General features: G+C 43.3%; 1 protein-coding gene across 1 annotated transcript in view; it reads right to left on the reverse strand.

Moving 5' to 3' along the window:
- Positions 1-9,582, reverse strand: part of NECAB1 (N-terminal EF-hand calcium binding protein 1) — a 149,316-nt gene extending 139,734 nt beyond the window's left edge. Inside the window, exons 1-2 of the mRNA XM_012760724.3 lie at positions 9,426-9,582; positions 1,562-1,586 (exon numbers count right to left, since the gene is read on the reverse strand). Of these exons, the coding sequence (XP_012616178.1) occupies positions 1,562-1,586; positions 9,426-9,524 (124 nt within the window). The 5' untranslated portion in view covers positions 9,525-9,582. The remainder of the gene's footprint in view (positions 1-1,561; positions 1,587-9,425) is intronic.
- Between the last annotated feature and the right edge of the window lie 3,842 nt (positions 9,583-13,424).

Here is a 13,424-nt window from a genome sequence, read left to right on the forward strand (position 1 = left end):
GGGGAGGGGGATAAGGGGGGGAAAGAGATATGGGACACGGGGCTGCCAGCACAAGAGGCCACTCTGTGTAGCATGACGTGTGAGGTTATCATAAACCATCAAGTCACGTGAATTGGTTTGTCTGGTGCTTTTTATGATGACTGTGGATTATGATAATCTTGATGAAAAGAAGAGTCACAGATACAAAGGTAAGGGTGGCCCTTAATCAGAGCCTTGGGCAGGGCAGCCTGAGAGAAGCAGAAACGTGGGTGGAGAGGGAGCAAAGGCTTTTCTGAGCTGGAGACAGCTGCTGAAATATGAGGCAGGTGGCACAGAGACAGACGGGCGATACAGTCATACTCTAGCCATCGCTGGGGCTGGATATTTGACAGACGGTCAAAGGACAGCATGAGAAGACAAGATGACGGTGCCATTATTCTGTCTTAGAGAGTAATCAAATGCTTCAAGTGGGGTAAAAAGCACCTTTGAATTGTTAATATATCAATAACTAAGATACAATTTGAGAAAATATTTTTATGGTGAGGCATAGTAAAATATTATTGGGACTTGGGACACTGTTTCATTGCTCCATGGCTGAATATCTTTTCTGTTGTGTGCTAAGGTGTTCAGTGTCATTCAAGCATTTCTTCATCTGGCTGCTTAAGGGCAAACTAGACTACAACACATGTCTTTAAAGTGTCAGATCTGGACTCTGATTGTAATCTCTCCCCACAGGTAAGAAATGGGATTTCAAGAAAGGGAAAGGACCCTTTGTATACTGAATTTGTCAAGAAATTCTTGTCAAGAATCCCAATCTCTGCCATAGTACTTATACTATAGCTGAAGAATAAACTTAATAAGGTATGGGTTGGTATTCTATGAGACAAAATTCCTAGTGAAATAAATGAATCAAAATGCTTATGCTTTTGATGCTTATGACATCTTATAAATGGACTTTGTGCAGGAATTGTTAAATTGAAAGAGCAATTTTTTACTTCTGATTTGCCATCTCCTACTTCTCTGTCTCTATAGTTTATCCCAGTGAACACAGTTCAAATGGCAGACTAATGGCCAGAAACGACGTGGTAGGGATGAGGCTGCCAATGCAGATTTCCAGGCAATCATCCTAGAGCGCAGGAGCATCTCCAAGGCTGTGATAAAACTCAGCATGGACAGCCTAAACTTTGATGGCAAACAGACATGGGATCAAGCCCCAGCTTTGTAGCTTAATAATTCTAAGACATAATGTACTCAAAGCACATGGCCCAATGCCTAGCACACAGTAGACACTCAATAGAAGCTGTTATTGCTGTAAAATTATTTTTTTAAAGCATAAAAGAGAAAAGCCAGAGCCAAAGTACAACAGAGCTCCCCACTTTCAAGGCATAAATTTCTGTCAAATGTGAATCCCTCTGCCAACTTCTTATGACTATCTGGAGCCTAAAATTTGCCTAAAACTATTACTAATATAAGAAACTGGCATTTTATATGTCAATTTTCTAGGGCTCTCCCTTTCTCCTTTATTATTCTTTATAAGGTGATCTAAAATGTAAAAATAGAAACTATAGATTTTTCATCTTACCATTTTTGTCTGCTCTTCTCAGTATCTGAAAGAAAAAAGGAAAAATTTTATCACTATTTTTAATATTATAGTGAACATTACCCTTACACATAATTCATCCATTAAAGAAATTCCAATTTTATTTTATTTTATTTATTTATTTATTTTTGAGGCAGACTCTCATTCTATTGCCTGGGCTAGAGTGCTGCGGCATCAGCCTAGCTCACAGCAACCTCAAACTCCTGGGCTCAAGAGATCCTTCTGCCTCAGCCTTCTGAGTAGCTGGGACTACAGGCATGTGCCACCATGCCTGGCTAATTTTTTCTATATATTTTTAGTTGGCCAACTAATTTTTTATTTTTAGTAGAGATGGGGTCTTGCTCTTGCTCAGGCTGGTTTCGAACTCCTGACCTTGAGCAATCCGCCCGCCTCGGCCTCCCAGAGTGCTAGGATTACAGGCGTGAGTCCCCGTGCCTGGCCCAGCCAGAATTCCAATTTTAAGTAAAGGTTTCCAACTGAGGTTTTTCTTTATGACAGCCAAAACCTGAAAACAACCCAAATGTCCATCAACAGGTGAATGGATAAACAAACTGTGATACAGCCATACAATGGAATGCTACTGAGCAATAAAAAAGAATGAGCTATTGACACCTATGACATCTTGTATAGATCTCGAAATAACAAGACTGAGTGGAAAGTCTAGATACAAAAGAAGATCTACTGTGTATTCCAATCACATAAAATTCTAAAAAATGCAAACTAACCTATAGTGACAGAAACCAGATTAAGAGTTGCCTCGGATTGAGCAGGACAGGGAAAGGTGGATTATAATAGGGAGTGAGAAAACTTTTGTAGGTGACAGAGATACCTATTATCTTGATCATGGTAATAGTGTCACATATGTCAAAACACATCAAATTTACACTTTAAATATATACACTTTAATGTGAGTTAATCACACGTCAACAAAACTGAGAATCAACAAAAGAAAAATTATCAGTTGATAGAAGCCCACATGTCTCTACTATGTCCTACTTGTATGCATTGATAATATTATCTTAGACCTATTTTAAATTGTCTTTGGCATATAGGAAATGTTTGGCCATCTGGTATCTAGTGTGATTGCCAGTGTTTTTTCTAGGAAACCAAGCTTTCCTCCTCTCTTGGCCCACGTGCCCCAGGGTTGGGCAGAGCCCTCAGGTCTGGCAAATAGGGCGTCACATCCTTTTGGCTATGGTGACTGCTCAGGCATGAGTACATTAGGGCCAGTGAATGAGAGGACATGGTTTTGAGAGGTTGAGAGAGAGACACTTTCCTTTCTGCTGGCTTTGAATCTGGGAAGATACAGGCAAGGGACTGCTATCAGCCATTTTGTTATTAGATACGTTATGAGTTGGATTGTTTCCTCCAGAAACGAATGCTAAAGTCCTAACCCTCAGTACCTGTAAATGTGATCTTATTTGGAAATGGGGTCTTTGTTGATATAATCAAATTAAGATGAAGGATTACTAGATTGGGGTGTTACCTAAACCCAATGTCTGGTGACATTATAAGGAGAAATTCAGAGATGCAGAGAGAGAAGGTTGAGGCCATATGATGAAAGAGGCGGGTATTGGAGTGGTGCAGCTGAAAGGCAAGGAATGCCAAGGACTGACAGCCACCATCAGAAGCAAGGAAAGAGGCTTGAGGGAGAGACAGGTGCCGTGGCTCACAACTGTAATCCTAATGCTCTGGGAGGCCGAGGCAGGAGGATTGCTTGAGCTCAGGAGTTCGAGACCAGCCTCAGCAAGAGTGAGACCCCCACCCCTCAACTAAAAGTAGAAAAAATTAGCTGGGTGTGGTGGTATGCACCTGTAGTCCCAGCTACTGGGGAGGCTGAAGCAGGAGGATTGCTTGAGCCCAGGAATCTGAGGTTGCTGTGAGCTAGGCTGATGCCATGGCACTCCAGTCCAGGTGACAGAGCAAGACTCTGTCTAAAAAAAAAAAAAAAAATAGAGGCTTGAAATAGCTCCCTCTGGAGCCTTCAGAGGAGGATCATCCTTCCAACACCTTGATCTCACCCTCCTAACCTCCAGAACTGAGAGAGAGTAAATTCTGATGTTTAAGCCACTGAGTATGTGGTACTTTGTTACGGCAGCCCTAGGAAATTAATACAATATATTACCTGGGAAGAACCAATACCCAGGACAGTAGTGTTCAGAGACTTTAAGAAACTGGATCCTGATGACACTCTTTGAGTCCCTAATCAAGCCACACCAATAACGTGATCTCTGCTTTTCATTACAGAAGTCAGTAATTATTTTTTTAAATCTTAAGACAGTTTGGTTTTCTTTTTTTTTGTAAACTACAATTGCATTAATCCTGAAACGTTACTGATAGCAAAACAATCTGGATAATATGTACTATTATCCAAATTTGTTATGTTAAATAACCAAAGAAAATGTTGTTCTACCACATTGCAATGACAAACTTCAATTACTTAGAAGGGGCCCTTGAGTAACTTGCAGTTTTTTCTGAGTAACTTGTAGTTGAATAACCAGAGCTATTCTTATATTTAGCTCGTCACTTCTTGCTGGCCAGCCTGAAACATGAGCAATCGTTTTTATTCCCGAGTTGTGTGTTTTACTGCTTTCTACTATAGAAACTATCCTCATTTCCTTCTTTAGACTTCACAGAAATGAGGCATAGATAAATCTAATCATTACTACAATGTGTTTTATTATAAGATCCTCATATTACTAAAAATCTTACCCATGAAACTTTTTCAGCAACAGATTCATATTACCCTGCCCTCTGTGTATAAGAAGTCAGTCTTCCTTTTTACTAAATTGATTTAATTATTACAAGAGGGCTGCATTCAATAGTAAGAGCTATGCTTAGAGCAGAATGAGACCCAAATTCTTTTTACTCCATAGAGGTACTTGCTAGTGAGGATTTCGGGGATCCTTCTATCACAACCAGCTTCTTCCTCTCCTCTGAAACCATGAAGCCCCAGCTAAGAGCCAGGGAGATACAAAACACATCCTATTTCTTACCTTTGATATACTCTAAGATTCAATTTCGAGCTCTATTGTGTGCTCACAAGTTGGAAGTGACTAGAATAGGAATAACCACAGACCACAGAGTTAGACCCGGGACTTCTGTCATTTTATTTCATACAGAATAATCTTAGCTATCATTCAGCCTCTTAGAGATGAAATTAAGACAATGTTTTGTTATTAAATTAAGACAAGATTTTGTTATTAACACAGTTCTTTGTAATTAAATATGAACAGAACCGTCTCTGCTACAAACTCTGCCTCTGAGCTTCCAGACTAATAAAAAACATACTTTGGATGAGAATCAAGTTCATTATGTTACGTTACCACAATCATCTGGGTCAGCTAATCTTATGGCTGCTATCACTAGACAGATAGTAAATAAATTTAATAATTATGGTTAGGCTTCACGTTTAATTACAGGTAACACTGTGTTCTTGCTACAATTTAAGGATTTTCAAGTAGATTCCTTTACTTTGAAAGATATTCTTTGATGGCCTTGACTGGAATTCTTCATTCCTCACTTTTTTTTTTTTTTTTTTTTTTTGAGACAGAGTCTCGCTTTGTTGCCCAGGCTAGAGTGAGTGCCGTGGCGTCAGCCTAGCTCACAGCAACCTCAAACTCCTGGGCTCGAGTGATCCTTCTGCCTCAGCCTCCCGGGTAGCTGGGACTACAGGCATGTGCCACCATGCCCGGCTAACTTTTTTGTATATATATCAGTTGGCCAATTAATTTCTTTCTATTTATAGTAGAGACGGGGTCTCGCTCTTGCTCAGGCTGGTTTTGAACTCCTGACCTTGAGCAATCCGCCCGCCTCGGCCTCCCAAGAGCTAGGATTACAGGCGTGAGCCACAGCGCCCGGCCCATTCCTCACTTTTAAGTTATGAAAGGCAGGTGTTAAAGTGTAAATGTTATCTTGGAAGCATAATACAATAATGTAATCACCATTTACTGAACTAACTGCTTCTGCCACGGAGCAGGTTACAGCCTGATAATGAGAGGAGCTAGTCAGTCACTTGGTGGACTCCTGAGAAATTAGGATACAAGACACTGAGTCAGGACTCATCCAGAACATGGTGCACCATCCAGAAGGGAAGACGCAGCAGGTGAGTCATGGCGTGTGGGCCTGGACACCCAGCAGGTAGTTTTACTTGTTGCCCTGCGATAGGATATAGGGAAGCGGGTACTGAAAGATGGATGGAAAGAAGGTAATTAGCACTCAGCCCTGTGGGAGTAAACAATTTTTAATGTATGATAACAGTAAAACTAAGTGTTTCTAATTTCTGCTGCTTCCTGTAATGAGTGACATTTGCTTTGCCCATTAGGGCAGACAATGATGGGGTTAACTGCCATCCTTCCAACTGGACCACCCCACTCAGATAAGCAACTGTGTACGTGTGACCAGATCAGATAGGATCTGGTGTGTGCCTCTAACAGTTCAGTCATAGAACCATCATATCTGGCAAACTGTTTTGACCGTCCTCTGTCCATCTCACCTCTCATACAAATGAGCATATACAGGGCTTTGGAATTAGGAATCCTCAAGAGGAGAAACTATTCCTTGTTTTCACCAAGTCCTGGACCCTCAAGGCACAGTGCCTCGCGTTCAGGACATCGTGAGTGTGCAGGCCCAGGTGGGGGAGGGGAGAGAAAACAAACAGCAAAATCATCTCTCTCCTTTGCAACCTTCCAGCCTTACTCCCATTCCAGCAGTGGCATGTGGAAGGGTCACTTCCCTTCCAGTTAAAAATCAAAGGAAAACCATTGGGAGAGAAAAGTGGCATCGGTGAGTGGAGTTGCAACTAATTTCATTTGGGACTTCCCTTGCTTTTGGGGGATGAGCTGAACGTTTGTTTCCTTTTGCACAGTAAGAGAGTTGATTAAATGTAATGACTCAAAGCAGGGTACGCATGCTACAGGGACTAGTATTCTAAATTAGAGTTCATTCTCTGTTATCTGGAATGCAGAAAACTGGGAAACGGTAGTACCCTGGCGTAAAAGGAAAGGTGATTATCATCCTTCTGGTCCTCTGTGTTGCTGCATACTGGACCCAGTTCAGCCCCTCTTTCATGGCTGGCAGGTGCGCCCTACGCAAATGCAGTTTTCTAACCTGTGACCTCTTATCTCATAATCAGAGCAACCCTGGGAAGTATCATACTCATGATTATTGTCGATTTGAAGAGAAGGATAATGAAGCAAGAGCCAACAGTTGTGATAAATCTTTCCCTGCTTTTCTTGTTAAACATTTATCTCTAGTTTCTAACCAGCTGGGCATGTCTATCACGTCATTAAGAGTATTTTCAAAAGCTGTTTAAACAATTTCTTAAAGGACTGATTATGCCAGTGACATTGGAGTATAAAAACACTGGAAATCAAAGTTTTCCTCAAATTTGGAAATTAGTCTGTGTAATGCAGAAGCCTCCAATTGCTTTCATTTCTGCTCCGGTTTGGAATAGGTAATATCTACCACCTATTTGTTATAATATGAAGGCAATTTGAATAGCAATCCTTTTCATCAGGGATACTAGAATATATTAAATCTAATCAAATAAAATAATGCATTTATATTTCACAGTTTAGTTTGCTAAAGGCATTATGATCAAGAAATGAATAATTCAAAAAAATCCCTAAGTAATAAATCCTTTTTCATGTCACGTATTTCACCAGAGTGTTAGATTTTTCACAAAATAACTCAAAGAAAAGTATAAACAAAATCTTTTCTATTTGAGACAAATCCAATGGCAGTTTTTGGTTTTGTTTTTTGTAGACTCTAGCATTTTACTGACAAGCATGCCAACACCTCTCATGTGGAATCAGTTTTATATTTTTAAATTCTAGATATAGATATAAAAAGGCAAGAGTGCCCAATTCATAGGCTACAAGTTCCTTCAGGACAGGGACCTGATGCTGTTTACAGACTTGGGAACAATCTTGCCCATACAATAAGAAATTTTAATTTCCTGGTTTAAAAAAAAAAAAATTGCAGTTGAACACTTGAGCCAAGGTTGGCGTGTAGGAAGGATGACTTTCCATTATATAGTGTTAATCCATTCATCTCCACACTATCACCAGGATTTGTTAACTGCTTAGAAACAAGCACAGGGAAATGCTTGATGTTATTGGAGGACAAATGAAGATTGGGTAGAATGAATGGAGACCCCATTTGCTCTCTCTGAATCAATTTCATGGCAGCTTGGTGCTTAGCCTGGTAACTGACATGATTTCCCGGGGCCCTATCTCCTGCTCCTGAGAATTTCCTTCTCAGGTGTATGTGGTGCCTCCCTCCTCTCCCAGCTCAGTTCCTTGAGGGCTTCATAGCCCTGAACAGCAGGACTTGAAAGGAATCTAGCTAAACCATTAGCACCAGTAACATCACCTGATTGACCCAAGCCCAACAGAGGTAAGTGCTCAGGAAGAACAAGGTACTTAACAATCCCTGAGTGGCTGAATGGGAATCAGATGTTTGGGTTTTGGTGGCAAGAAGACTAGGTGAGCCCAGAATGCCTGGATCCCCGATTGGAACCACATGGTAATGAAGAGAGACAGCTGCCCTAACATATAGTGGAAACTCATCTCTATTGTTTGTCTTAGGCCAGTTGTAATTAATAATAGGAATTTCTCTCCCAATCACAAACAGTCTGGCTAATCCATTAAAAATAAACTTGGGAGGGTTCCTTGCCCTCCCCCATTACCTTCACATCTACCTCACCATTATGATACTAATCATTTGATTTTCTCATATTTTCATTTATCCACAAACAAATGTATCTGGCCTCTGGCCCACTTCCCACTCACTTTGGTTTTAATAAGAAATTATAACTCAGAGAAGGGTAGAGGACAGAGCCCACGGCACTCCTCATCGCCCTCTGTCATTTTCTATAATGCCTAACTAAGAAGCTGCCAGAATTGTCCCCACTGAGCCAGACACGACCTCTCAGGGGGGACAGCATGAATGTGACAACCGCAGGCAACTGAGAGAGAGGAAAAACACGAAACCCAAAGGCAGAGAAAAGAGCTGGGCGACAGGGTGAAAAATACAGAGAACAGAAACAGCAGGAAGAGGAAGGAAAGCAAAATTGAGAAATAAATAAGAAATAAAACTGCTTTAAAGAGAGAAACCACAGCACTAGGGCAGTAAAATGGCACAGAAGGAAAAGAAAGATGAAATGGAGAAAGGAAGTCAACACCAAAACGAAGGATAGGACCAAAGGAAACACAGTTGAAAGCTAGAATTCATGAAGATAACAGTAATTACGACTTGGAGAGGTGCAAGGAAGAAGAGTAACAGGGTAGAAAAAAAGGAAAAATAGGAGGTGGCAGTGAAAAAAGAATTATCATGAAAGAGATCTTAGCCAGGCTGTAAAGGGAAAAACAAATGTGTACAATGTAATTGTTTTCCCAGGGGCAGGGGGAGGTTAGTGAGCCTCGCAGCCTATACTGCTCCCCTTGGTTACCTGCAAATAGGGCACATGAGAGAGGGGTTGGGACAGTCTACCCCACCTCACACCTTATACCTCTTTCAAAGGCCCCAATCACCCAAATGGAAACTGTTGTATTTGCAATCCCGTCTTTATCAAACCCAGGCTCCTGGGAAATCTAACTTTTGGAATTTCATGAAGGCTTGTGAAGCCCCGGGCTGCAGGTCTGGGACGGCCCTTTATACAAGTTAAGTGGCAGTCGTTCTGGTGGCGCCTCCGAGGTTTTCTGGAGAGGAAGGAGGCAGTTGTCACCCGTGCTCTGGTGGCCAAACGCCGGCTGGTCAGCGCCGGAGCCAAACCCCTTCCGCCCTCCCGGGAAGAGGAGAGGCGCTGGGGGAGCGCCAGCCTCGCTCTGCCATCCCTACTTACGTCGAGGAAGATCGACATGCCCTTGGACAGCTGCAGGGCAGAGCTGAGCTCTTGCGAGGAGTTGTTGGAGGACGGCGACGTCTCCCGGGAATCTTCCATGCTCGGGAGCGCTGCCGGCCGCGGGCGCAGCGGGGCTGGGCGCACGGGCTCGGGCAAGGGCGCGCGGGGCTGGGCGCACGGGCTCGGGCAAGGGCGCAGCGGGGCTGGGCGCAAGGGCGCGGCCGCAGCTGCTGCCTCTGGCGCCGCCGCCTCCCGGGCTCGCGATCCGAGTGTGCCGGCTCCCTCGCGCGCCTCCCTCCGCCGTCCCTGCGCCCGGTCTCCCCTCCCTCTCGCCGGCCTCCGCGCTCCCACGCGCTCCAACTCTCGCCTCCCCCTTCCCTGGGCTGACGGCGCCGGGCTCGGGCTCATCGCTGCACTTAGCAACGGCGCCCCTCGCGGGGAGCGGGCTCTGCCCCCGGGCACCGCCATTGGCCGCCGCCCGGACACAGCCGGGGGCCCCTGCCCCACCCGAGACTGCCCCACCAGCAGGGAGCGGGGCGGGGGTCCCCACGGAGAGGGGGACAGATGGCTTCTGTCCTGAGCAGCCAAAGCGCGAAGGACGCCCCCAGTCCAGGCTCACCCCGAGGTGGAAACCATGAATCAAGAGGGATTCCAAGACGGTTTGCCTACTTTGCTTTTGGTCCAAGAGAACCTGTCTGCCCCACTGTCCCCAAAGGCGGGTGGGTTCGCGGGATACCACAGAGAAAGGAGCGACTGGTTGCAGGTAGGGATGAAGCCATTTGGTGACCTGAGTTCCAAACCCGCCTTAGTTACTTTGCTATCTTGCGATCTAGTAAGTTATGAAATCCTTTAAGCCTCAATTCTCCTCATCAGTAAAATGGTCACGACACACACCTCGAAGTGTTCTGAGGCTTACATGTGGTAGTGCTATTGACAAAGGTAGTGCTATGAACTCTGCATTAAACTACTAGCTAGCCCAGGAATCTTACCTAGCCCCTCGCCCCACCGATTCATACACGGTTGCTCTGCGACAGGGCCAGGGCTAGGGTGAAGCAAATGAGGCACATTGGGCACAAAATGTAAGGAGGTGTACTCCCTCTCATGCTGCCTGGACTGGCATGATCCTGAGAGTAACTGGCTTCTTAAATTTTGCACCATATGTGTCTCCTTCACCTCACCCAAGTCCCAGCCCTGCTCTGTAGATCAGTACTTTGCAAACAAACAAACAAACAAACAAACAAAAACGAATACAGAGTTAAGCACAGTCACTCTCAGATTCATGCCAGTCGAGGGCAGCAAGAATCACCTGAGTTGGAATCACCTGAGTTATATGGCAACTTTAAAATGTAGCTACAAATTCATGGACACTCTTCTTATGGAGAGTTGGTTCCCTACCCTTGAATCTGAAAGACTGTGACTGCTTCAATGAGGAAAATGAGGCAGAAGTAACGCAATGTACTGTCTGTGGTTCCCAGCATAAAAGGCCTTGCAATTCCACCTTTTCCAGTGGAATATTTGCTCCTGGAGTCCTGAGCTTCCATATGGAAAGTGTGACCACCAGGAGCCGCTGTGCTTTGAGAACGACCAAGCTATCTGGAAAGGCATACCTGGCTGATAGCTCTCTCTGAGCAGGGTCTCTGCATTACGCCAACCTAAGCAAGCAGAAATGTCATTAAAGAAGCTTCCAGATAACTGCAGCCCCCACCTCTTTGAAGACATCTCCAGCCATTTTAGTTGTCCCAGCCAAGACCACAGACGTCATAGAGCAGAGACACACTATTAGTGCTGTGCCTGTCAGAATTTGGCCCACCGAATTTGGGGGTATAATAAAATGTACACTGTTTTACACAAATTAATCTTGGGGGGAGGGTGGTTGGATTTGTAACAATAGATAACCAGAATAAGGAGCTACTTCTCTCCACTCCAAAAAAAGCCCTCCAAATTGATGCCTGTGCTTCATCCTTAGATTGATATTCAATTATTAATAGCATGTGGTGGTCCCAAGGCGTAAATTTTATTTTTAAAAAGCTTTCCATGTGATTCTAATGTATGTGTAAGATTAAGAACCACCAAACTTGACTATGCTATACATACAGTACAGGAGAAAAAGAATAAAATATCAGAAGACATACAGAGGCTATATAGGATGAATACCCAGAAAGTTTGGACTTAAATAGGTAGGGAATTAGAGATATTAATCAGGGGAGATGTTGATTGGAGCTGTGCTTTAGAAATATTCATCTGGCATCTTTGCGTGCTTTTACTATATTCACCGCAAATTTCCTTATCTGAACTGCTAGAATAGACTCTTCCCTTTAACAACTGTTCAATCAAAAGAAATACAAAATCATTAAAAAACAGACTGGCCAACCCATCAAGTGGATAATGGTCATTGAAATCACTGAAGAAGAAAAACCAGGAGAAGGAGGAGGGGTACTGGTCATGAACATCAGGTTACCATGTTTACCAAAATAACACATTATTTGTTCCTGCCGTTGGATGGAGGATTGTATGGATTTTTCTGCAACAAGTACGGTTTAAGTCTGGTCCCTCAGCCCTCACATTCAGCCCTGCAAATGGTAATATTTTTATGCCAGTCCCATGGTAACAAGAACAGGTGATGAAGAAGACTTTCTCTGATTATAAATGAAGAACAGGGGAATAATCAGTAGTCAGCATTCAAAACCAGGAAGCTGTTTGTAACGCTTCAGTAAAAACATTCCTTTTCCCTCTGCCGACAAGGAATGGTACTTTCTGTACCTGTGGCTTTGCTTATTTGGTCTTATCAAAAAGAAATATACATTTTTAAACAACCAACTGGTCATTATTTATTTTTACGATTCCTGCATGAACACTAGGGTGCTACAGCTGACTTCTCTTTTTAATGGAAATGTGACGGTCATGGAAGGTGCCACTGGAAATGCATGGCAATTAGATTCCCATTCACAGCCAAATTCAATAGGCTCAACGAAGTGGTGACCAAACATATTTTTAGTTTTCTTTTTATCCAGACAGCATGCATTTTTGAAAACTGTTTTCACACATCATGTTCCTGAAACATACATAGATGCTGCACTGCTGTGCATATAGTATCAGTTGTAAACAGGAGACACTAGACTTAAAAGAGGAAATGCATCTTCCTACTAACTTTGTAGCAAGGGCCTGGGGGGAAAAAAAAAAAAAAAGATATGTAATTCTAGATTCCAGCTCTCAGGCTTCCTATGATAAGACTTTGACAGAAAGGTATTTCTAGCATTTCAGAAGATGATAGCTGTGTGGGAATGTATTGTATTTCAATCTATCTCTGCCTCATGGAGGAACTATTATCTAAACCATTTCAGACAGCCAGGAATCTATCTTATTTATATTCTAAATTCTAGGGAAGGTTATCCTGCTGAGCAATGAGTCAGAAGCCTTTCTGTCAAGTTAGTGGACATTTCTGTTGCTTTGGCAGCCTCGGATCCAAGCCCTCTTCCTCTCTAGGTGCCTGTCCCCATGGCGTGGGTCCTGATTGGAGGCAGGGCCACCTCTTCTGCAGGGAAGGAAGATGGTCCCTCTCCTTCTCGCTCTCCCTCTCCCCTGCTGGCTAGAGCACAGATTAGAGCACAGAGATCTAGGCTCAGTCAATAGAACATTTCACTTGCCCTTAAATCTAGATCAATGGACATGAAGGGAAATTTATTAATGGCAGTGAGCACCTGTAGGGCAGCAGAGCCCTGTAGGTGACTTAAGCACTTTGTGATTTCAGCAGCCCTGTCCTCCAAGCTTGATCTCCAGCCTTTGCATTGACTTCCCAAGAGACGTGGTATCTTTTCTTTTCTGTTTTACCTTAGGGTTAGTTTTTGATGTTTGATCTCTGACTAATATATTCAGTCTGAATGTCTCCTGTTAAAGAGGGCTATTTGTGAAGTCACTGGAAAAAACTGGCTAAAAAATTTAATTCTCTTCAGACATTTGTTGAGTGCCTGCTTCGTTCCAGGCATAGCTGGAGAAATGATG

This window comes from Microcebus murinus, chromosome 7 (assembly GCF_040939455.1).
Source record: "Microcebus murinus isolate Inina chromosome 7, M.murinus_Inina_mat1.0, whole genome shotgun sequence".
Taxonomy (NCBI): Eukaryota; Metazoa; Chordata; class Mammalia; order Primates; family Cheirogaleidae; genus Microcebus; species Microcebus murinus.